Source organism: Nerophis lumbriciformis, linkage group LG09, assembly GCF_033978685.3.
Source record: "Nerophis lumbriciformis linkage group LG09, RoL_Nlum_v2.1, whole genome shotgun sequence".
In the NCBI taxonomy this organism is placed as follows: domain Eukaryota; kingdom Metazoa; phylum Chordata; class Actinopteri; order Syngnathiformes; family Syngnathidae; genus Nerophis; species Nerophis lumbriciformis.
This window is the reverse complement of record NC_084556.2, coordinates 34,390,470-34,415,663: the sequence shown is the minus strand read 5'-3', so window position 1 is coordinate 34,415,663 and position 25,194 is coordinate 34,390,470. Positions and strand designations below refer to the sequence as shown.

At 41.8% G+C, this 25,194-nt stretch overlaps 1 protein-coding gene across 1 annotated transcript in view; it reads left to right on the top strand.

The window, feature by feature from the left end:
• The window catches only part of opcml (opioid binding protein/cell adhesion molecule-like), a 384,261-nt gene that overhangs the window by 149,924 nt on the left and 209,143 nt on the right, over window positions 1-25,194 (top strand). Inside the window, exon 2 of the mRNA XM_061963274.2 lies at window positions 478-713. Coding sequence (XP_061819258.1) covers window positions 478-713 — 236 coding nt within the window. The remainder of the gene's footprint in view (window positions 1-477; window positions 714-25,194) is intronic.

Below are 25,194 nucleotides of genomic sequence, written 5' to 3'. Positions count from 1 at the left end.
CTAGTTATAGCCCTGATTGCATGCACCATTAGTGGAGCAGGCTATCTAAGATCGTGTGAGCAACCAGAAAGGTGTTACAGAATGCTATATTTAAATAGGATTAACTGTCACCATGGAGTCAGTCAGTTCTTTCCACAGGTCTATCATTATGCTCCAACCTGTGGTGTTTTGCCATGTTGTGGAGCATGCAAAACACAACTATAATCTGGGTCTACTTTTCTGGGCATTATAGCAGGGTTCCTCCAGTGCAATCTACAACAAAACCAACTTTTAAGCAGGTGCCCTTTGGAAGACACTAGCATTAGCTGGGATGGTGTGCTAGAATGATCTGAATGCAAGAAAATTCATGTTGCAACATAACTGTTTCATGTAGGAGATGTATTGATATGTTTTGGTGTCTGCTGTCTCCAAATCCATGTCACATTTTTTCTTTGTTTTACAAGAGACCAACATTTATATTTTTCTCTTTTTTTGCAGATGCAGTGTGGACAGTAAAGTGTCGAGAGTGGCATGGCTCAATCGCACCACCATTCTCTTCACAGGAAATGAAAAATGGTCACCAGACCCTCGTGTAATACTGATGGAAAATACCGCAGTTACAGAATACAGCATCGAGATCCAGGATGTTGATGTGCACGATGAGGGACCCTACGTTTGCGCTATCATCACAAATAAGAAGCCAAAATCCATAAAAGTTCATCTCGTCGTTCAAGGTAAAGTCATTTTTTTTATATATATATTTTGGAATATATTTTTGTATGTATGTGTCACAATGACATTAGTAAGTGATTCAAGCTCTAAAAGTGCCAGGAGTTCTCAGATGAAATAAACTGGAAACAAAATGCATCAAAGTGTTTTTTTTTTGTTTTGTTTGTTTTTTCATCATTGCGGTCAGTTTTTAGATCCGTTAGACAAGCTTATCAGTTCTATAAGCTGTTCATTTGGGGCACAGAATGCCATTTGTAGGTCTGTTTAAATCAGCCACTAGTTTTGAGGATTTACCTTTGCTTGTACAAAATGCAGCACTGTATATATAAGCATTAAATTACAATTTGATTAGATAGTAGATTTGGAATACTCATAATTTATTGAAGTATTCCATCTTTCCATCTTTCGTATGTGTGAATACTGAAGAGCGCATTCTGCACCATAATTCTCCAATTAATATTGTTATTCCATCTCCAACAATTAAAACTTCAACATGTGCAGCTCATTCAGGACAATAATAAATAAATGGGTTATACTTGTATAGCGCTTTTCTACCTTCAAGGTACTCAAAGCGCTTTGACAGTATTTTCACACACACATTCACACACTGATGGCGGGAGCTGCCATGCAAGGCGCTAACCAGCAGACATCAGGAGCAAGGGGTGAAGTGTCTTGCCCAAGGACACAACGGACGTGACTAGGATGGTAGAAGGTGGGGATTGAACCCCAGTAACCAGCAACCCTCCGATTGCTGGCACGGCCACTCTACCAACTTCGCCACGCCGCCCAGATGGTTATCCATCAACATACAAAAAAATGCTCAACTATTCCACAATCAAACATGCTTTCTGACAACATTCCATTGAAAGTAAATTGACAGCTGAAAAGTTCAACATTTCAGAACCCATTAAATAATTTCCACATGACAACTTTCGTGTTTCGTGCATTTGGACTACCAAATTTTCAACAATATTTAATATTTCATAGTTTTCCCGGATTTCCACAATTTCTGGGACATAAACATTTGAAATAAATATCATTTTTCACTTTTCTCAACCCATTCAAACTGTTCTGGCATCAAAACATACATGTTTCCCATTCCAAAAATTCCCACTTTTTCCCATGATTCTACGTACAACATTTTTTTAACTCAGCTTGATTTCTTCAACATTCACACGCACTATCTACAGAAATGTCTTTATGTAGTTCATGATGATATCTTAATAAGTCCTAATTGATGGAGTGACGCATCAGTCCAGGGCTTTAACCAAACAATAGACAAGCATAGTCTTGCACAGACGAGAAGGCGCAGCTCCAATTATACAGTACTTTCCCATGGTTTGTAGCTGTCCTTCTTGCTGACCTTGAATAACAAAAGCCATCTGGATACAACAAGCTTCTGACTGAAATAAGAACAGCCGCGCATTAGCAATCTTGGACTTTGAATCAAATGCCTGTGATCCTTAGTGTTGTTCACATAAAAGAACGATTGCACTTGCTTGGGCTAACAATGTGTCAGAGAAAAATATCATATACATAAAAACTGCAGACATATCAGTTTCTCAGCTTTAGATGGGGATCACTGGTAAAACATACTGGAATGTACCGTTGACCATTGCAGTACAAACTTTGGTGGGCAATATTGCTTTTGGTTTGGTTTGTTCGAAACTGTGTTGGCACTAATTTAAGGCCTTGTCCACACAAACACAGATATTTTCAAAAACACGAACAAGGAACCCAGATTTCCCTCACCCGGACGCGGGTCACCGGGGCCCTCCTCTGGAGCCAGGCCCGGAGGTGTGGCACGATGGCGAGCGCCTGGTGGCCGGGCCTGTCCCCATGGGGCCCGGCCGGGCACAGCCCGAAGAGGCAACGTGGGTCCCCCCTTCAATGGGCTCACCACCCATAGCAGGGGCCATAGAGGTCGGGTGCAATGTGAGCTGGGCGGCAGCCGAGGGCAGGGCACTTGGCGGTCCGATCCTCGGCTACATAAGCTAGCTCTTGGGACGTGGAACGTCACCTCGCTGGGGGGGAAGGAGCCTGAGCTAGTGCGTGAGGTGGAGAAGTTCCGGCTAGATATAGTCGGACTCACTTCGACGCACAGCAAGGGCTCTGGAACCAGTTCTCTTGACAGGGGCTGGACTCTCTTCCACTCTGGCGTTGCCGGCAAGGAGAGGCGACGGGCTGGGGTGGCAATTCTTGTTTCCCCTCGGCTCAAAGCCTGCACGTTGGAGTTCAACCCGGTGGACGAGAGGGTAGCCTCCCTCCGCCTTCGGGTGGGGGTACGGGTCCTGACTGTTGTTTGCGCTTACGCGCCCAACGGCAGTTCAGATTACCCACCCTTTTTGGATTCACTCGAGGGAGTACTGGAGAGTGCTCCCCCGGGTGATTCCCTCGTTCTACTGGGGGACTTCAACGCTCATGTTGGCAACGACAGTGAAACCTGGAGAGGCATGATTGGGAAGAATGGCCGCCCGGATCTGAACCCGAGTGGTGTTTTGTTATTGGACTTTTGTGCTCGTCACGGATTGTCAATAACAAACACCATGTTCAAACATAAGGGTGTCCATATGTGCACTTGGCACCAGGACACCCTAGGCCGCAGTTCCATGATCGACTTTGTAGTTGTGTCATCGGATTTGCGGTCTCATGTTTTGGACACCCGGGTGAAGAGAGGGGCGGAGCTTTCTACCGATCACCACCTGGTGGTGAGTTGGCTGCGATGGTGGGGGAGGATGCCGGACAGACCTGGCAGGCCCAAACGCATTGTGAGGGTTTGCTGGGAACGCCTGGCAGAGTCTCCTGTCAGAGAGAGTTTCAATTCTCACCTCCGGAAGAACTTTGAACATGTCCCGAGGGAGGCGCTGGACATTGAGTCCGAGTGGCCGATGTTCCGTACCTCTGTTGTCGAGGCGGCCGATTGGAGCTGTGGCCGCAAGGCAGTTGGTGCCTGTCGTGGCGGTAATCCTAGAACCCGTTGGTGGACACCGGCGGTGAGGGATGCCGTCAAGCTGAAGAAGGAGTCCTATCGGGTTCTTTTGGCTCATGGGACTCCTGACGCAGCAGACAGGTACCGACAGGCCAAGCGGTGTGCGGCTTCAGCGGTCGCGGAGGCAAAAACTCGGACATGGGAGGAGTTCGGTGAGGCCATGGAAAAAGACTTCCGGACGGCTTCGAAGCAATTCTGGACCACCATCCGCCGCCTCAGGAAGGGGAAGCAGTGCAGTGTCAACACCGTGTATGGTGGGGATGGTGCTCTTTTGACCTCGACTGCGGATGTTGTGGATCGGTGGAGAGAATACTTCGAAGACCTCCTCAATCCTACCAGCACGTCTTCCTATGAGGAAGCAGGGCCTGGGGAATCTGTGGTGGGCTCTCCTATTTCTGGGGCTGAGGTTGCCGAGGTAGTTAAAAAGCTCCTCGGTGGCAAGGCCCCGGGGGTGGATGAGATCCGCCCGGAGTTCCTTAAGGCTCTGGATGTTGTGGGGCTGTCTTGGTTGACAAGACTCTGCAACATCGCGTGGACATCGGGGGCGGTACCTCTGGATTGGCAGACCGGGGTGGTGGTTCCTCTCTTTGAGAAGGGGAACCGGAGGGTGTGTTCCAACTATCGTGGGATCACACTCCTCAGCCTTCCCGGTAAGGTCTATTCAGGTGTACTGGAGAGGAGGCTACGCCGGATAGTCGAACCTCGGATTCAGGAGGAACAGTGTGGTTTTCGTCCTGGTCGTGGAACTGTGGACCAGCTCTATACTCTCGGCAGGGTCCTTGAGGGTGCATGGGAGTTTGCCCAACCAGTCTACATGTGCTTTGTGGACTTGGAGAAGGCATTCGACCGTGTACCCCGGGAAGTCCTGTAGGGAGTGCTCAGAGAGTATGGGGTAACGGACTGTCTTATTGTGGCGGTTCGCTCCCTGTATAATCGGTGTCAGAGCTTGGTCCGCATTGCCGGCAGTAAGTCGGACACGTTTCCAGTGAGGGTTGGACTCCGCCAGGGCTGCCCTTTGTCACCGATTCTGTTCATAACCTTTATGGACAGAATTTCTAGGCGCAGTCAGGGCGTTGAGGGTATCTGGTTTGGTGGCTGCAGGATTAGGTCTCTGCTTTTTGCAGATGATGTGGTCCTGATGGCTTCATCTGGCCAAGATCTTCAGCTCTCACTGGATCGGTTCGCAGCCGAGTGTGAAGCGACTGGGATGGGAATCAGCACCTCCAAATCCGAGTCCATGGTTCTCGCCCAGAAAAGGGTGGAGTGCCATCTCCGGGTTGGGGAGGAGATCTTGCCCCAAGTGGAGGAGTTCAAGTACCTCGGAGTCTTGTTCACGAGTGAGGGAAGAGTGGATCGTGAGATCGACAGGCGGATCGGTGCGGCATCTTCAGTAATGCGGACGCTGTATCGATCCGTTGTGGTGAAGAAGGAGCTGAGCCAGAAGGCAAAGCTCTCGATGTACCGGTCGATCTACGTTCCCATCCTCACCTATGGTCATGAGCTTTGGGTCATGACCGAAAGGACAAGATCACGGGTACAAGCGGCCGAAATGAGTTTCCTCCGCCGGGTGGCGGGGCTCTCCCTTAGAGATAGGGTGAGAAGCTCTGTCATCCGGGGGGAGCTCAAAGTAAAGCCGCTGCTCCTCCATATCGAGAGGAGCCAGATGAGGTGGTTCGGGCATCTGGTCAGGATGCCACCCGAACGCCTCCCTCGGGAGGTGTTTCGGGCACGTCCGACCGGTAGGAGGCCACGGGGAAGACCCAGGACACGTTGGGAAGACTATGTCTCCCGGCTGGCCTGGGAACGCCTCGGGATCCCCCGGGAGGAGCTGGACGAAGTGGCTGGGGAGAGGAAAGTCTGGGCTTCCCTGCTTAGGCTGCTGCCCCCGCGACCCGACCTCGGATAAGCGGAAGAAGATGGATGGATGGATGGATGGATGGAATTTTCCCAAATGTTTTGTTATGCAACATGTTGACAAATTAGAAATCTAAAAAAACTACCACGGCTAATTGGTGGCATAACAAGGCCTCTGTTTATTAAAATATTTTACAAATCGGCCCACATTTTTACAGAATCTAGGAAAATCTTGAACGTGTATTTGATTCATTGTCTGTGTGTTATGTCTGATTGATTGATTGATTGATTGATTGAAACTTTTATTAGTAGATTGCACAGTACAGTACATATTCCGTACAATTGACCACTAAATGGTAACACCCGGATAAGTTTTTCAACTTGTTTAAGTCGAGGTCCACGTAAATCAATTCATGGTACTAATATATATATTTGGCTAAAACAATTAATCTATTAAATCTATTAATTCATTTGGAAAAAAAATGTTGCTTTAATTAATTGTTTAATGAGTCTAATAAATATTTTCATAAAACTCAGACCCCAGCTTTAAATATGCAAACTTAGTTTCTGCAAGGCGCTGCAAGAGAGCACACATGAAAGCGATGGTGTGTGGTGGCAACCAGCAGAGTGTTTTATTTTTGTATTTGTCATTAATGCACACATGTTAAAAGTGCAATTTCAATGTTGGTTATATTTTTTAGAAAAAAAGAATGAAGGTTATGGCAAGCAAAACATTTTTCCTAAAATACACATTGATCCTATAAACTGCGTTACTCAATTTATCGAACAAACTAATTCAGAATCAGAAATCAGAATCAGAAATACTTTAATAATCCCCGAGGGGAAATTAAGATTTTCAGCACAATCCCATTCAAGAGCAGACAAACATTACAGGGAGACAGAACAGGATCGCTGACGGGTCTGCCAACTTCTGGCGCCCCTTACAAAAAAAGGTGAGAAAAAGGTAAACGCTGGGGAGAGGGGGGTGAGAAAAAAAAAAATCAGTCTAAGCCTGGGCCCCTGGAGAGGGGGTCCAGACTGAGGCCAAGGAAAAAAAACCTCATAGCCATAGCTCACATAAACGTGTGTAAGAGGGAAACATCAAAGAACACAAATACATTAAAAGAGCAGCGCTGATGCAACCAGCCACTTCTACACACAGCCACAAAAATAAAAAAAAACATATACACTGTGGTGGCCTCTGTGGTGTTCCACGCCATCGTCTGCTAGGGTGGGGGGAGCATGGCCAGAGACAGGAGCAGACCCAACAAAGCAACCAAGAGAGCCGACTCCACCCCCGGCCGCCCACCAACTCTCGGCCAGTGTCCAGTCCGCATGGATGTGCGAGGATACGTCTAAGGAGACCGAGGTGTCCGATACCCGCTCATTCAGCCAAGACGCGAAGATAACTGGATTACTAAAATAACTGATAGCTGCAGCCCTAGTTATAACCCACACGACTCATCTTGTAAATAAAAACTTCTCCCTATCGGCGTACTATGGATACCCCCAAACAATGTCCCCTCTAATTTTCCATCTGATTTGCAGGTGTGTAATTTGTTGTGAGTTCATGCACTGTGTTGGTTTTGTTCATGCACGGTTAATTTTGTGCACCAGTAAAAAAACATATAACTTTGTCTTGAATTAAAAAAAAAAAAACTTTAATTTTTCACTAAATAAGTGTTCGGTGAATGTGCATATGAATCTGGTGATGTTCGGTACCTCAAACGAGGTTAAGAACCACTGGTCTAAACAAATTATCTGTGATTTCTACTACAATAACAATGCATTATGCTGGTGCCCTACCTGACAAAACAGTAGAAACGTAATGAGTTTGATTTGAGTGTAATGTGTCAAAGACAAGAGAAAGACTCAACGCTCAAGTTGAAAAAGAATGAATCAAGTACACAGAGTCACAGTGGTGACACCAATCCCTCGGGGGATTTTTAGAAGTGCTATTTGCCCCAACAGGCTCTCTCCTCTCTCGCAACAGAGAAATGGAGATTGTTGTTGAACCTGTGCAGAGAGAAGTACTGTGGAGGAACATCAATCAACCCAGTGACCTTGTCAGTTGATACCCTGCAGAATAGGGCATCTGCTTCCACGGTGGCTGCACATACCTCACATAGGCTTGAGCTGCACTTTAAGTTAAATTAATATTTTGGCGTCTTTTGCCATCCCAAATGCCTTCATTGCTGCATTCCAGTCACTGAAACGAGACGGAAGCAAAATCATTTGAATTCATGTACAAAAAGGATTGATTCAGTTGTGACTCCTTAAGTGTTTAGTTCACTTTAATTTAATGGAACAGGAAATGGAAATTATAATGAAATAAGCAGGACTTTCAACAGACACATATTAGACACAGCGACTTCCCACAGAATCCACATTTAGATGCATGCAAAGAGTATGAGATATTTGGAATCATACCTACAATTCAATACTTATTTTTGTAATCATGCAGTATGGTCGTTTTGGTTTAGAGTTTATGAAGGAATACAAAAATAAACCACCCTTATTCTGATTTTGGATTTTTAAATTTTTTTTGGAGTTTTGGTTGGTGACATCATGTTGTGGCTATTAGAAATAGATTACTAAAGTATACTGGTAAACTTTGACTCAGATGCAGGAACATCAGCTAGTGCCATCATTTCATATCTGACCAAATTGGGATGTCTGGTCTGGAGGTAAATTTGTGTCTATATTATAAATGGGGTTTTTGACCCTGAATTTATGTAACTGAATTTTTGCATTTGAATTTTGTGAACCATACTTGCCAACCTTGAGACCTCCGAATTGGGGAAATTGGGTTGGGTAGGCGGGGCCGGGGCCGGGGGCGGGGTTAAGGGGGTAGGAGTATATTTATAGCTAGAATTCAATGAAATTCAAGTATATATATATATATATATATATATATATATATATATATATATATATATATATATATATATATATATATATATATATATATATATATATATATACACACAGTACACAGTAATGAAAACACAGTTGTTCTACTAACTGTACTGTACTTGCTGCTTACTTTAAAAAAAAAAAAACACTTACCTTTCACTATTTGAGTAGCCTTTGTTCTGCCATTTGAGTACTGGCGAGCGATCTCTGAATCCGGGAACGTATCCTTCACGGATTTGTTGAAAACATCCGCAAATGAGAACAGGATGTTGCTTACAGCTATCAGCATAGCCATCTTTGTCTCGCATATGTTACAACCTCGGGTCTCCATTTAGCAAGGTGGCCCATAATACTGGGCTGCGTTGCCGCCACTTTGTGCTTCTCTGACCATTACTACTTGCCGTAGTTTTGAAGCAATGCATGATGGGAATCCGAATGTTGTGTGTCAGTGTATTAACGTGCCGCCTGGAATAAACACACGCTGAGAAATAGAATGGTTGTCCCGGGAGATTTTCGGGAGAGGCACTGAAATTCGTGAGTCTCCCGGAAAATTCGGGAGGGTTGGCAAGTATGTTGTGAACTGAAATTATGTTTACAAATTAATTGAATACAAATATTTGCGAAATAAGTTTTTTTTTTTTAATTCAGTTTGTTAAAATACAGTGTTTGAAAATTCCGTGTGTAAAAAGTCAGCGCAGAAATATGTGTTGCTTTAAAACTCAAGACCCACTGCCGGTAAATTATGATTGAAACAATCGATCCTGTCTCAGAACCAGGCAATGAGGTGGCAAGTTTGAAGTCACATGACATGGGTCTTACAAAGAGGCAGGTTAGGCCATGTAATTTGCTGTATGTGCTTCGATCCCTTTTTACAAACACTTTAAACAGTGGAGGTTGCAGTGCATTATTGAAAAAAAAAATCCAAAGATTTTGTAAAATTAAGAATAAAGCTGATCACACGATGGCACAAACACTCACGCAATAAAGACTGATGCTAAAAACATTGTAACAGACCATCTCAAAAAACGGGATACTGAATAAGACACTCAGAATGTACCTGAAAATGCAGAATGTGGGATTGACAATATTAACTATGAACAATAAAACACTGAATATTGAGAATATTTTAACATTGCTCCTCTACTTCCCAGATGACTTCTTTGATCAACATATTTTTATTTATCTTTTATCGAGCAAGAACAACAAATAATATCACTTTTCTGCAGAATTTTGTTGTAGAAATCTGCCTCCGCCTGAGACTCGCGTCTCAGGTTTGCTGCTCTGTAAACAAACGCCACCTACTCTGCTTCATTCCTTGTCTGCATGAAACTGCTGTTACATAGTTCTTATGATTACCGTAGTAACTCGTATGTCACTCAAAAGGGCAGATTCTAACCATTGAAATAACTTATATACCTTGGAAACATCCAGCAGACCAGATTGAAACGTTTATTATGTCGTATTATGCCCAGGTCTGTTGTAGCGAGCAGTGCTGCATAAACTGCATTTTTGTTGCTTTGCAAGACTCGTGTCACATGACTTCAAACTTGACACCTCATTGGCTGGTTCTAAGACAGGATCGGTTGCTTCAGTCTTAAATTACTGGAAGTGAGTCTTGAGTTTTGAAGCAAATAATATATCTGCGCCGATGTATTTTACACTGATTTTTTTTTTACACACTGAATTTTATTAAAGCAATGTTTTAAAAAAGATAACGTATTTTTATTCGACAAAATTGTTGGCAGAATTTGACGTAAAAAAATTATTACGTCAACTCAAACGCAAAAAAAAAAAAACAGTTAAATAAATTCAGTTTCCAAAAAAAGCTTTCGTAAAAAAAGACACAAATTAGCCTCTATTGTCTGGTCCCATACACTTTCCTTCCTCCATAGCCGCAACCAGTAACTAGCCTCCACCGCATCAGTTAGTTCCTTGACTGCTCTTTGCATGGCGCAGTTGGGAGAGTGGCCGTGCCAGCAACCTAAGGGTTCCTGGTTCAATCCCCACCTTCTACCAACCTCGTCACGTCCGTTGTGTCCTTGAGCAAGACACTTCACCCTTGATCCTGATGGGTTGTGATTAGAGCCTTGCATGGTAACTCCCGCCATCAGTGTGTGAATGTGTGTGTGAATGGGTGAATGTGGGAATAGCGCTTTGAGTACCTTGAAGGTAGAAAAGCGCTATATAAGTATAACCCATTTACCATTTACAGCATTGCAGCAGGGAAAAGCAGGACCACTGACCTGCTCACAAAACAGCTAAAACTCAACTAACCTCCACAGGGTGGACTGATGCTGCCCACCATGTCTCTTGGCATTCTGCTGCCAGATCGAAGTACCTGAGCAGCTTTAATTCAAGTTCTGCTCTGTACAACAATCAACCCAATAATGAGGACTCGCTTGGCAGCTGTGGACCACTTTGTCTGGTCTCGACATGCATTTCCTACGCCTTTCCAGGGGTTAGCAGTTTTCTAATCTGCGCCCCTACTGGCTTCTGAAGGGAAAAGTCCCGGCCGGACAAAGGAAATACTTTGGGCGTTGTTGGTTTGTCTGTGTTGATGGGCTCATCTTGCTCACTCGTTTGAAACCGAAATACTCCCACACATTTGGCTTTGCCATCGTGTTTTTTCCTCCTGATTGTGTTACTTAGGGGTGCTTCTCACGAGCGTCAAGCGAGGTCTTCTGTCCGCAAGGTGCTGTTACCCTGCCTACACAGGTGAAGGCAATTTTCAAGTTTCCACAGCCACTAACTGTCAAGCTGCTTCAGGAGTTTCCCGGAATGGTAAATTGTTATAACCGTTTCATTCCACGTATGAGGCATTAAAGGGGAGGAAAGGTTCACAGGAGGTAAACTGGTCTCCTGATAAGTGCTGAGTCTCGACTTTGCAGAGATGGCAGCGGATCAGAGCAAGGATCCAGATCTTCAGGACTGGCGCACAGCGGTAATCGGTTTGCAGTTTGTGGATGTTCCCTGCCATGGCAATGGTTCCAGATTGCTCTGTGTCATTTCTACTGGTCCACCTCGCCCGATGGTTCCTGCGGTTTGGCGCCGGCGGGTGTTTGACCCCGGAAATGCTCTCTCTCACCCCGGCGTGAAGACATCTGTGAGGCTGGTGAGCACCAAATTTGTCTGGCCAGGCATGCGGAAGGATGTTAGGGGGTTGGCAGCCGCATGTGTGTCCTGCCAGCGGGCCAAAGTCCACCAGCACATCAGGGCACCGCTGGAACCCTACCAGGTGTCGGATCGGCAGTTCGACCCTATGCATATGGATATGGTGGGTTTACTGCCCTCCTCTCATGGGTGCACTCATATCCTCACTATGGTGGACAGAACTACCAGATGGCCGGAGGTAGTCCCACTCTCGTCTATGACAACAGACAAGATTGCTCAGGCTTTTATTTTCAACTGGATGTGGCCATTTGGCACACCGTCTGACCTGACCTCAGACAGGGGAGCTCAGGTCATTTCAGAGCTGTGGAATGCAATGGCTGTAGGACTAGGGGTACAGCTGCATCGCACTACTGCTTATCACCCTCAAGTAAACGGGCTCGGTGAAAGGTTTCATCGCTCAGTAAAGGCTGCCCTGCAGGCTAATCTCACAGACAGTGGATGGGTTGACCATTTACCGTGGGTAATGTTGTGCCTGCGCGCTACTCCGAAGGAGGACCTTCAGGCCTGGGCTGCTGAATTGGTCTACGCTCAGCCCCTGAGGGTGCCAGGCGACTTCCTGCCCACGACCTCGAGTCAAAGGACAGAAGTTGCCCATCGCCCTGCTGTTCAGGGGGGCACCAACGCAGTGTTGCCTGTCCCCTTGCATCACTGTTTGCCTCGTTTCCGTATGCTCAAAGACCTCCTGGTGGAAAAGTTTGTGTTCCTCTGTCATGGTGGTCATCGCTCCCCACTCCAAGCGTGTAGCGGGGCACTAAATGTTCTTATCACCAGATTGGGGATTGGTGGATAAGTTGGATAGATATAATGGTACACACTTCCGGGTGAAAAGGGTTGTTGTTGTCGAAAGAAGTCTGATAATAAACTTGTCGGCTTAGAACTACTGCTCTATCGCCTCATTATCTCGACTCGCACAATACTTACATCATGTATATAAAACCCCAATGGAGTTGTTTGGGTGTTTTTTAGAGACTTTATAGGCAGAATTGAACGGCTCCCATAGGCTCCATTGTAGGCGTACTTTTGATCGAATTTATTTAGAATGCTTTAAAAAAATAAAAAATAATCCATCTGTCGTCATGTCTTTCATAATGATTGTGACCGATGAACAAAATTCCCCAAAAAGTGCAGTTCACCTTTCAGGGAATACCCTGGATATGGGAATTTATCGATGACAGAAAAGTTATCAAATTCATTTTCATTTATTGTTTGATCAATTGATTTATAGGTCCAGACCTGGGTGCAGGTACAGGTAACGCATGGGGTGATCCGCACCTTGGTTGTTGGGTCATGGTTTTGGTTCGATTTCAGTCTGTTTTTTGTGCGTAAAGGGAACCCGAAATTCCTCTATTTTGGTTTGTCAGAAAACAATGCATTTTGCCGTCAACATTGCTCAGTGGCCTTGTGGTTAGAGTGTCCGCCCTGAGACTGGGAGGTTGTGAGTTCAAACCATTACCTCCCTGCTTGGCACTCAGCATCAAGGGTCGCAATTGGGGGTTAAATCACAAAAATGATTCCCGAGCGCAGCCACCGCTGCTGCTCAGTGCTCCCCTCACCTCCCAGGGGGTGAACAAGGGGATAGATCAAATGCAGAGAGTAATTTCACCACACCTCGTGTGTGTGTGACTATTAGTGGTACTTTAACTTTACCTTTACTGGATATAATACTATAAGACTTTTCTTTCAAGTTAACAGTTACTAAACACAACATTTTCAAATTGCCCGTTATTCACAGACTATACCAGTGCTTTTGGTTTGGCTGCAGGACCCACCATCACCCCTTAAATGGTTATTGCTGACCCAAATTGTGGACAGTAAAAATAGATTTTTTTTTTTTTAAGTTTGATGTGCAGCGCATAATGCATCATTGTGTGTCAGAAAAGCCTACGTAGACACTCAAGTGGTGGGGGTGAGCCAAAGAAGATGCCCTGTGCTTCGCCTGTCAGGTGCAGAAAAGAGCAAACGGGCGTAACAAAGGCACGATATGGCGGCATTGTCTCAAATATATACTGCTTTCTAAAATATACCGGTATTAACTATAATATAGAACAGTGGTTCTCAAATGGGGGTACGCGTACCCCTGGGGGTACTTGAAGGTATGCCAAGGGGTACGTGAGATTTTTTTTAAATATTCTAAAAATAGCAACAATTCAAAAATCCTTTATAAATATAAATAAAAACCTATCTTTTTTTCCAAATAGTTCAAGAAAGACCACTACAAATGAGCAATATTTTGCACTGTTATACAATTTAATAAATCAGAAACTGATGACATAGTGCTGTATTTTACTTCTTTATCTCTTTTTTTCAACCAAAAATGCTTTCCTCTGATTAGAGGGTACTTGAATTAAAAAAAAATTCACAGGGGGTACATCACTGAAAAAAGGTTGAGAACCACTGGTATAGAACACCGCCCAGGCCTAGTTTGAATTTGAGGTAGTGCAAAAATTGTGAGATAGTGCAAAAATGTTAAGTTCTTATCCAAAAATTATTTGAACAATAATTGTGTATAGAGGTTTCCACTAGAGGAATCAGAGCCACTGCACTTGTACCTGGATGAGAGGTGAAAGATACTCCAGAAGATCAAGCGAGTCCAGTTTCTTGGATTCAACTCCTCAGGTAGAGAAAAAGCGCAATTCAAAAATCTTTCTTAAGATTATATAAAGATGTATTTTTTCTGATTAACCTGTTAAGTCAATGAAATAACCCACTCTGGAGCAATACTATGGTTATAAATACACCTGGGCAGAATACCCCCCATGCAACACAACGTGAGGTCCATTCACAAGATTCAAATTAAGCCGTTACTTCATTAAAATGTTCTCTTTCAACACCTATGTTAGTGCTGGCCATGATTATTTCTTGTCTTTCTTCTGTAACAACTTACAACGGTTTGGGGTGCATGCAAGGGGTTACCTACTTTGGCATCACCGGCTATATTTATGTTGGCTTATCTCGCTCTAGTGTGCAAAATTCACTTCACTGGCTGGCTTGTATGATGAACCTAATTTCACTTATACTAGTCAGGGCTTCCAGTCAAAAAACTAATTACAGACTCATAGCTCAAAATGCCCTAATTAGTCACCCATTAGTCACAGCAGCACATAAGAAGACCAGCTCTCATTTTGCACACAACATAAATTAAATCTGCAATAACAAACACTCAGAATGCAACATCATTATCACTTGCTTACTTATTCATATAGCATATTAGCAAGTTTGTGTCTGGCTTTTTTAATGTCTGTGTACAAGTGTGCCACTGTTCACAAAATGCAGGGCTCAAACGCACTTGGAAATGAATGTTCAGTCAATAAGGTCATGCTGTTTTATGTTTTTGATTCATGCACCTCCTATGACACTTGACATACCCCTCCAAGGGAACTTAGTGTGTCGGGTATAGTATATGCCCATGGTGCTGCATGCACACCATGGTCGTGTTTTATAGTGCTGCCCAGCGATTAAAAAAATAATAATTGAATTAATTATTTAAAGATCGTATTAACATTTTTTTAATCGCACCTAAAAAAAAAGATGAACAAAGCCCTCAAATTGAGGCATTTGTTTAAATTGTATATATTATTGTGGCGGGCAGCACGGTGGTACAGGGGTTAGTGTGAGTTCCTCATAATTAGAAGGTCCTGGGTTCGATCCCCGGGCTCAGGGTCTTTCTGTGTAGAGTTTGCATGTTCCCCCCGTGATTGCATGGGTTCCCTCCGGGTACTCCGGCTTCCTCCCACCTCCAAAGACATGCACCTGGGGATAGGTTGATTGGCAACACTAAATTGGCCCCAGTGTGTGAATGTGAGTGTGAATGTTGTCTGTCTATCTGCGTTGGCCCTGCGATGAGGTGGAGACTTGTCAGGGTGTATGCCACCTTCCGCCCGAATGCAGCTGGGATAGGCTCCAGCCACCCCTGCGACCCCGAGAGAGACAAATGGTAGAAAATGGATGGATGGTTGAACATTATTGTGGCAGATCAAGAGATATACAAACAGAAAAGTGGCTTTATTAAGTTATTTATTTTTTAACAGACTTGAAATGACGCAGTCTTAGCAATTTGCTACATAAAAAAACATCTGGTACCTATACATTGCTAAAATTAATACATTAAAAACAGTAAGAACACTTTTCTGAGCAATACAAAGTATTAAATGATGAACTTGTTGTTTTTCCTCTGCTTCAGATGATATATACAATTAGTTAAAAAAATCACAGTGCTGCAAGTTAGAACATCAGGAATATAATAGTTTATCATCACAAAATGAAGTGATGAAATAAGGTCAAAAAATGGGCAATCTGGAACAAAAACACATCATAAGTTGGTAACTACAGTAGATGTGAAACATTTCCCACGCAACGATGGAAGTGGGCTTTGATTGACTTTCATGACCGTCAGTCACAGCTGTCTTGTACGCATACATTAATGTGCACACTGCAAAAACCGAAATTGAAGTAAGATTAAATATCTCAAATAAGAGTGATATTTGCTTATTTTCTGTCTTATAAGATACTTCTTCTCACTAAGCAGATTTTATGTTAGAGTGTTTTACTTGTTTTAAGGGTTTTGGTCCTAAATTGTCTCAGTAAGATATTACAGCTTGTTGCTGAGATTTTATGACCTATATTGAGTAAAACATGCTTGAAACTAGAATATCAACTGTTGCAAAGCTGTGTCATCAACACTCACAAGTATAAAACTACTTTTTTAAAGTAATAATTCCTTGTTTAAAGTATGAAAAAAAAAATCATGACTTTGACACAATCGTGTCTCATAATTAAAACAGATGACAGCCAAATGGACTTTGCTGTTGTATTTTCAATGACACAATAGAAAACACGTACTCATATAGTAGTACAGTAGGCACAGTACAGTAAACTGACAGTTAATATTTAAACATTTAACATGTGACATTTCAAACAATTTTGAACAGAAATAGTTCATGCACATTCAGATGAATTCTTCAAAATTACAATTAAAACATTTTTGGCCGGGCTGTATATATGCGCACTAATTGACTGACAGAGCACGCACCTGGCGCCATGATGTCATGTTATCCATGGAAAAATGCATTTATAGATCATATGATTTGCCTGAGCGGCTAGTAGACCCCGAGAGTAACAAGCGGTTGCCTTGTTGCCTTTCCATTAAGAACAATAAATTAGTTTTTAGTATAAGTTTGCTGGTTTCAAGAAATGTAATGCCGAGCGCATATCATTATGTCAAGATAATGGCACTAGCATTTACCTAATTTGAGAATATTTTTCAACATATTTAGCAAAAAGATCTCTTTTTTTTTCTACCAATAAAAGTGCACTTTTTATTAGTGAGAATATACTTATTTTAAGGTATTTTTGGGTTCATTGAGGTTAGCTAATTTTACTTGTTTTGGAAAGTCTTGACAAGCCAAATGTTCTTGTTATATTGGCAGATAATTTTGCTTAGTTCAAATATAATACCCCTAATTTTTGTATTTTTTTTCTTGTTTTTGAACACTGACTTTTTGCAGTGCAACATTATTTCAAAAACGTTATTTAACGACAGAACATGAAGTTATTTCTTTAAGAGTGATAGGTTTTATTTCGTCCAGTGGCAGACGACATTCTCCTCCAGGTAAGTGTGCTCTGATTTTAAACACAATGTACGCATCATTGTACATGTAATACAGTGTATTACTATATTGATGCGCAGATGTACTATAATAGTCTAAAGTCCTCTGAATGTGGAATAAAACACACTTGGAAATTATGCCATATTGCTTATATATTAGATCGATGCATGTCAGGCTATGAAAAAAAGAAGCATTGTATACTCTACGCTAAAACAAGGCAACATTCAAACTTATACAAACTATAAATACACAGTCTGACTTATTAAACCTCAATTTACCTGGGGGCTTCTGGGGACAGAGTATGGTTGAGACTGGGCCACATCAAGTATTCTTCAAGAAAAGCTTTGTTCAAAAATTCCAATCTTCAAATGTCTTTTTAAAAAAAATGTTTTAACAGAAAATAAGATGAAACAATAAATAAACAAATCAAGAATTAAAAAAGCACATCCCACAGGCTGATTTGGAACAGGTGGGTGCCATGATTGGGTATAAAAGCAGCTTCCATGAAATGCTCAGTCATTCACAAACAAGGATGGGGCGAGGGTCACCACTTTGTGAACAAATGCGTGAGCAAATCGTCTAACAGTTTAAGAACAACACTTCTCAACGAGCTATTGCAAGGAATTTAGGGATTTCACCATCTACAGTCCGTAATATCATCAAAAAGTTCAGATAATCTGGAGAAATCACTGCACGTAAGCGATGATAATACGGACCTTCGATGCCGGTACTGCATCAAAAAGCGACATCAGTGTGTAAAGGATATCACCACATGGGCTCAGGAACACTTCAGAAAATCACTGTCAGTAACTACAGTTTGTCGCTATATCTGTAAGTGTAAGTTAAAACTCTATTTATGCAACGCCAAAGCCATTTATCAACAACACCCAGAAACGCTGCCGGCTTAGCTGGGCCCGAGCTCATCATCTTTCACTGGAACTAACTGACTGTGCAGAAAGTCGGCGACCTCTTTACACGATGTGCTTCAGCATCTGCTGACCCCTCTCTGTCAGTTTACGTGGCCGACCACTTTGTGGCTGAGTTGCTGTTGTTCCCAAACTCTTCAATTTTCTTATAATAAAGCCGACAGTTGACTTTGGAATATTTAGGAGCGAGGAAATTTCACGACTGGATTTGTTGCGCGGGTGGCATCCTATGACAGTTCCACGCTGGACATCACTGAGCTCCTGAGAGCGGCCCATTCTTCCACAAATGTTTGTAGAAACAGTCTCCATGCCTAAGTGCTTGATTTTATACACCTGTGGTTGGGCCAAGTGATTAGGACATCTGATTCTCATCATTTGGATGGGTGGCCCCCAAGAGCCATATGCCCCACCGTGATTGGTAGGTTTGTTCAGCACCACACACAACACTGTAAAGTGCCATTCATATAAAACTCGCGGGCCGCCCTAACAATAAACTTTCCAATTACGGTGGGGGCCACAAAATACCGCATGTTTGACACCCCTGTATTAAAGTGTGTTGTGAATATTTTTACTAATTTGTTAGATATAACTCAAAGCTATCCTCACTATTCACTATTTAAAGCCGCGGGCATCACCAGACACATCTTGTGACAGAGTGAGACCTCTTTTTCACCGTGGCTACATATTATCTTGTGCTGCATAGAGGTAGTGTTGTTGCTCTCAGTCAAGCAGAAGAAGAGGGCGATGTAACTCGCAGGCATACATTAGAGATGACAAATGTGATTCACGCGATACAGAATATGATGTCACCATGTGACTGAGTCGCTTGCAAAGTGACCCCAGGATGCAGAGACAGGAGACGGTGTGCAGGTAATAAAAGATATAAAGGGCTGTCATATAAAGAACTCTGATTGGCAACCAGGGACAGGTTTGTCCTGATTGCCAATCATGGACATGTGAGCGAAGCAGCGCTCGGACCAGAGAAGTGGCAGGAAAGGAAAACCCACAGGGAAACAAGAGCACTGGAACATAAAACACAAAGGAAAATAAGTTTAAATCAAAAACTGTTATGAGTATCATGACATATAGATTTGACTGTAATTAATCGCATTAAAGCACAAATTTAATGCCCCTAATTTCATGAATTCTAAAACCTTAATTCTAGCCTGATTTAGCCATTCCTTTACCACTTTTGACGGGCGTTTGGGGTCATTGTCGTGTTGGAACACCCAACTGCACCCAAGACCCAACCTCCGGGCTGATGATTTTAGGTTGTCCTGAAGAATTTGGAGGTAATCCTCCTTTTTCATTGTCCCATTTACTCTCTGTAAAGCACCAGTTCTATTGGCAGCAAAACAGGCCCAGAGCATAATACTACCACCACCATGCTTGACAGTAGGTGTGGTGTTCCTGGGAATAAAGGCCTCACCTTTTCTCCTCCAAACATATTGCTGGGTATTGTGGCCAAACAGATCAATTTTTGGTTAATCTGACATCACATGGACAAAGATAAGACCTTCTGGAGGAAAGTTCTGTGATCAGATGAAACAAAAATTGCCAGACGTTTGTGAATGGCTACCAAAAGCGCCTTATTGCAGTGAAACTTGCCAAGGAACATGTAACCAAATATTAACAATGCTGTATGTAGACTTTTGACCCAGCAGATTTGGTCACATTTTCAGTAGACCCATAATAAATTCATAAAAGAACCAAACTTCATGAATGTTTTTTGTGACAAACAAGTATGTGCTCCAATCACTCTTATCACAAAAAACCTTTGGCTTAGGTCAGGCTGATTAGAAAAAAAAGTACTAACCAAATACAATGCAAAGAAAGGAACTCATATATATATATATATATATATATATATATATATATATATATATATATATATATATATATATATATATATATATGTATATATATATATATATATATATATATATATATATATATATATATAATATCATTATTATTATTATTATTATTTTTACATACTATTGTGTTGTGCTAAAATAAATAAACAGCATTAACAATGAATATGTTTCTTAACTATTAGAATTAAAGTGAAAATGCAGCTTTTGCCATTATTTTCGCGCTTATGAAACTTCTGTATGACTTTAAGCTCCAGACTTTTGATTGATATTGTCATTACTGTTACACATTGTGGAAAAGTGTATTAGAAGTACCGTTGTGGCCCATACGGATCACAGATGAGAAATATATATTTTTTGGGGGCTCTTTAAGGAGTTCAATGCTTTAAATTATACATTACAAAAGGTGATTCTCTCAATCCAAATAAAACAAAGAAAACATGTAACAGTAGCAACACCCTGTGATCAACAAATTCTCTATAGTGGAAATATGAACTGGAAATATGAAACCTTGGACTGCCTCAATTATTCACCCATTGGTGAAGGCCATTAAATGGATCTACTGAGTCAGGCCTTGCCCGTCTCTCTCTTTTCCTCTCTCTGTACCTCTCCCTCATCCGCACCTCTCTCTTTGGGTTCGTCTTCATCAAAATCTGCACCTCTCTGTTCCACATTCTCCTCTGCAGCGATTGACTTGGTGATATCAGCCTGCACTAATTTTCCCAGAAGGGTTGGTCAGCAGAAATTCAAATCATACTGGGCATCATAGGCTTTTATGGCCTCACTAGTTTAATTATTCCTACCTGATGTCTTCACTTGTCTCCTTTCCGAATGTCCGTTTCCTTCTCCGCTGAGTCATATGGTCAAACAATCATTATTTAATAACTTTGAATAAATGAATAATTTATGCATTTTCAATAAAAATGATATACAGAAATGAATCACTTGGTATCAGGTGGCCGTTCTTATACTTTCAACTAATAGACCAATCTGTCGCCTTACCCTGTCGGTCCTGTTTTTCTCTCTCTCCTTTCTCTCCATCTGCACGCATGAATGAACATTGTGTGAAGGAGGTTGTCAAAAATACAGCCGTCAAGCCACATTAAAAAAAGCATGCTATTTTAATTCTGAATCATAATATTCTTTACTGGATATCAGTTACTCGACGCTGCATCTGATCAGACCTATCAGATACATTATAACAGCACTGAGGTTTTCTATGCAGTGAAGACATTTAAACTTACTTATACAACTTCAAATTCTGTAATTTATCTGTTTTAATATTCACCTCCTTGGTATACCATATTTTCTGGACAATAGGGCGCACCAGATTATAAGGCGCATTGCCGATGAGCGGGTCTATTCAGGTCTTTTTTCATACAAAAGGTGCACCGAATTATAAGGCACATTAAAGGGGGTAATATTATGATTTTTTTCAAAATGTAAAACACTTCCTTGTGGTCTACATAACATGTAATGGTGGTTCTTTGGTCAAAATGTTGCATAGATTATGTTTTACAGACCATCTTCAAGTTGCTTTCTGACCGTCTCTTCAAGATGCGCCATTTTGTGGGCGGTCTTATTTCTGTGGTTCACCTTCGACAACGTTTTCTCCTCGTCATCTTTGTTGTAGTGGTGTAGCGTGCAAGGAAGTGGGAGTGGAAGAAGTGTCAAAAGATGGAGCTAACTGTTTTAATGACATTCAGACTTTACTTAAATCAATAACGGAGCAGAATCTCTTCATCCGTGGCTCACTAGTGCAACAACCCCGGAAATGTGTCCCGTGAAAAACAGTCCGACCGGAACTCTCTAATAACTAAAGTTCCTTGGGTGAATAATGTCAACTCACTACACCGGTAGTTTTTAGCGCTTCCATAGCGAGTCTACTGACAGATATAAGTTAGAACTTTACACTACTTTATATTAGAGATGTCCTTTAATATCGGCCTGCCGATATTATCGGCCGATAAATGCTTTAAATGTAATATCGGAAATTATCGGTATCATTTTTTTTTTATTATCGGTATTGGGTTTTTTATTTATTTATTTTTAAATTAAATCAACATAAAAAACACAAGATACACTTACAATTAGTGCACCAACCCAAAAAACCTCCCTACCCCATTTACGCTCATTCACACTCATTCACACAAAAGGGTTGTTTCTTTCTGTTATTAATATTCTGGTTCCTACAATAAATATCAATATATATCAATACAGTCTGCAAGGGATACAGTCCGTAAGCACACATGATTGCGCGTGCTGCTGGTCCACTAATAGTACTAACCTTTAACAGTTAATTTTACTCATTTTCATTCATTACTAGTTTCTATGTAACTGTTTTTATATTGTTGTACTTTCTTTTTTATTCAAGAAAATGTTTTTATTTAATTTATCTTATTTTATTTTATTATTATTTTTAAAAAGGACCTTATCTTCACCATACATGGTTGTCCAAATTAGGCATAATAATGTGTTGATTCCACGATTGTATATATCAGTATCGGTTTATATTGGTATCGGTTGATATCGGTATCGGTAATTAAAGAGTTGGACAATATCGGAATATCAGATATCGGCAAAAAGCCATTATCGGACATCCCTAGTTTATATTAGAAATGGCAACAGCAGAGTGTGAATGTCACATAACAAGAAGATAGAGAAAAAGAATAAGCTTATCGACTCAGCACGGACTACAGTGGCAGACGTGCGCAAATTTGCAGGACTTATGCAGATATAGACAGACAACTCTTTTTACACGTTCAAATCGCTGCACAGACAGACAACTCTTGCATGGCAGAAGTTTCGTAAAAGTCATGTGTAAAAAGGACAGCCAATAGAGGGTTCCTGATTCTCGCAGTTAATAGGCACACGCAGATTGTATTACACACATGCAAATCGAAATGCGGGCACACAAGTTGTATTACACGCTCACAAATCTGAATGCGCGCACTCAAATCTTGCAAGTCACGTGTAAGTAGACAGCCTATCGAGGGTTCTTTCTGATTAGGGAAAGACAGACAACTTAAAACACACTTACGCAGATCTAAAACACAAATACCTATAAGGCGCACTTAAAATCCTTTCATTTTCTCAAAAATTGACAGTGCGCCTTATAACCCGGTGCGCCTAATGTATGGAGTAATTCTGGTTGTGCTTACCAACCTCAAAGCAAATTTATTTGGCACATGGTGTAATGGTAAGGGAGTAGATGATAGTCACATATAAGAGATACATGTAGACCGCAAGATGACGCCAGTAAACAACACTAAATCTTTAAATGTTCCATCAAGAAAAACATTAGATACAGCGCTCAAAAATCTGTCAATATGTTTTGGTACGTCTTTGAAGCCGCACTCCTTGATGTATTGTCTGTGCATTACGGCTACCGTAGTCAGACGTACTGTGCTTCAACATACAGGTATTATTGTGGTGTGTGTATAAGGACCGCAAAATATCACCTATTAGCAGACATATTATCTGGCTTTTTGTTTTGCAATATTGTGCAAAACCAACTTTTCTTACCTTCTGGTACCTGCTGCTCTGTATTTGGGTTCTGCATAAGTCCTGAAAATGTGTGCGGTCCATCTTTGTCGATAAGCTTCTTCTTTTTCTGTATCTTCTTGTTATGGGACATTCATCCTCCACTGTTGCCATTTCTAATATAATGTAGTGTAAAGTTCTAACTTATATCTGTCAGTAGACTCGCTATGGAAGTGTTAAAAATTACCGGTGTAGTAGGTTTACATAATTCACCCAAGGAACTTTAGTTATTAGAGAGTTTTAGTAGGATGTTTTTTCACGGGACACATTCCCGGCGTTGTTGTTGCACTAGTGAGCCATGGATGAGGAGATGCTGCTCCGTAATTGATTTAAGTCTGAATGTCATTAAAACAGTTAGCTCCATCTTTTGACACTTCTTCCACTCCTGTCCTTGCACGCTACACCGCTACAACAAAGATGACGGGGAGAAGACGTTTAAATGCAAAAATGATTTGAAATTGCCACATATGCGCCAGTACTGAGACCGACCAGAGCTGAGGCCATTTTTTCTTTCCGTAAACACTGCAGTACATGCTACGTCATGACGTCATGTCCACATGTGGGTCAGATTGCATTCACATTAGATATCAAATTTTTTTTTGTAATGTGAACGGCCACTAATAAGACTTGATATGACAAAAAAATTTGAATTGGACATCTGACCCTGCAGTGTGAAGGTAGCTTTCCTAACTGTCCTCTCTTTTTTCAGGCGTTTCCTTGCTGCACTGTTCCTTTGTGTTTCAACATAAATATACAGTATGTTTACCTGTGCTACCTCTGCACCTTAGGGTTCGAGACCAACACAGACAGTAACATTAGCGTTGCTCTTAAAAAATAACAACTATGGGCAAAATCTAACGACTGAGAATTGACTATGAAAATCCTTATTCGAAAGCTGTATTACTGATCCACAGACCTTTAGACAACCGTAATATGTACTCAGAGTAAGTTTAGCCAACCTGCCTTTTTATAAGCCCTCTCTTAATACACTGACATAACTTACCCACAGACTTTTAACCACTTTGAAAAGTTTTTTTATATTCTAACGGAATCTTTCTACCTCTTCCGTTTACTGTCTTGAGCGCCCGAGAGCTTTCTTTTCTGCCTCTCCATCTTTAGCTGCCTGTCATCAGATGACAACATGATCCAAATGAAATGTGGAGGCACCCTCGAGCACCGGAGGTCCTGTAGTTTGTTTTTTTATGAGCTGCGTAATATGTCGTACATCAGGGAGGATCCCCCTGCTAATGTGCCACTTCAAGACGATTTTCTGTGGATTGTGTGGATGTCGTTTGCCATAATAACGGGTTACAGCAGTATACACTTCCCTTAACATGTATTGCTATGTGCAGTTGCGTTGCGCATATTCCAATCAAAAACACATGTGAGATGATGCAACAATCTCTCACACCAGACTTCACAGAAAACTACTCGAGTAGGTTTCTATTGACTATGACACTGTATTTGAAGTTTTGGTAGAACAACTCTATCAAGGTGTGCAAAAGCTTTCATGAAGTCAATAAAGTTAATGTGCAGTTGTGTGGACAGTTCTACTCTCAACATTGCTCAATTATATTTCTCAGGGCAAAAATCTAGACCCTTCCTGA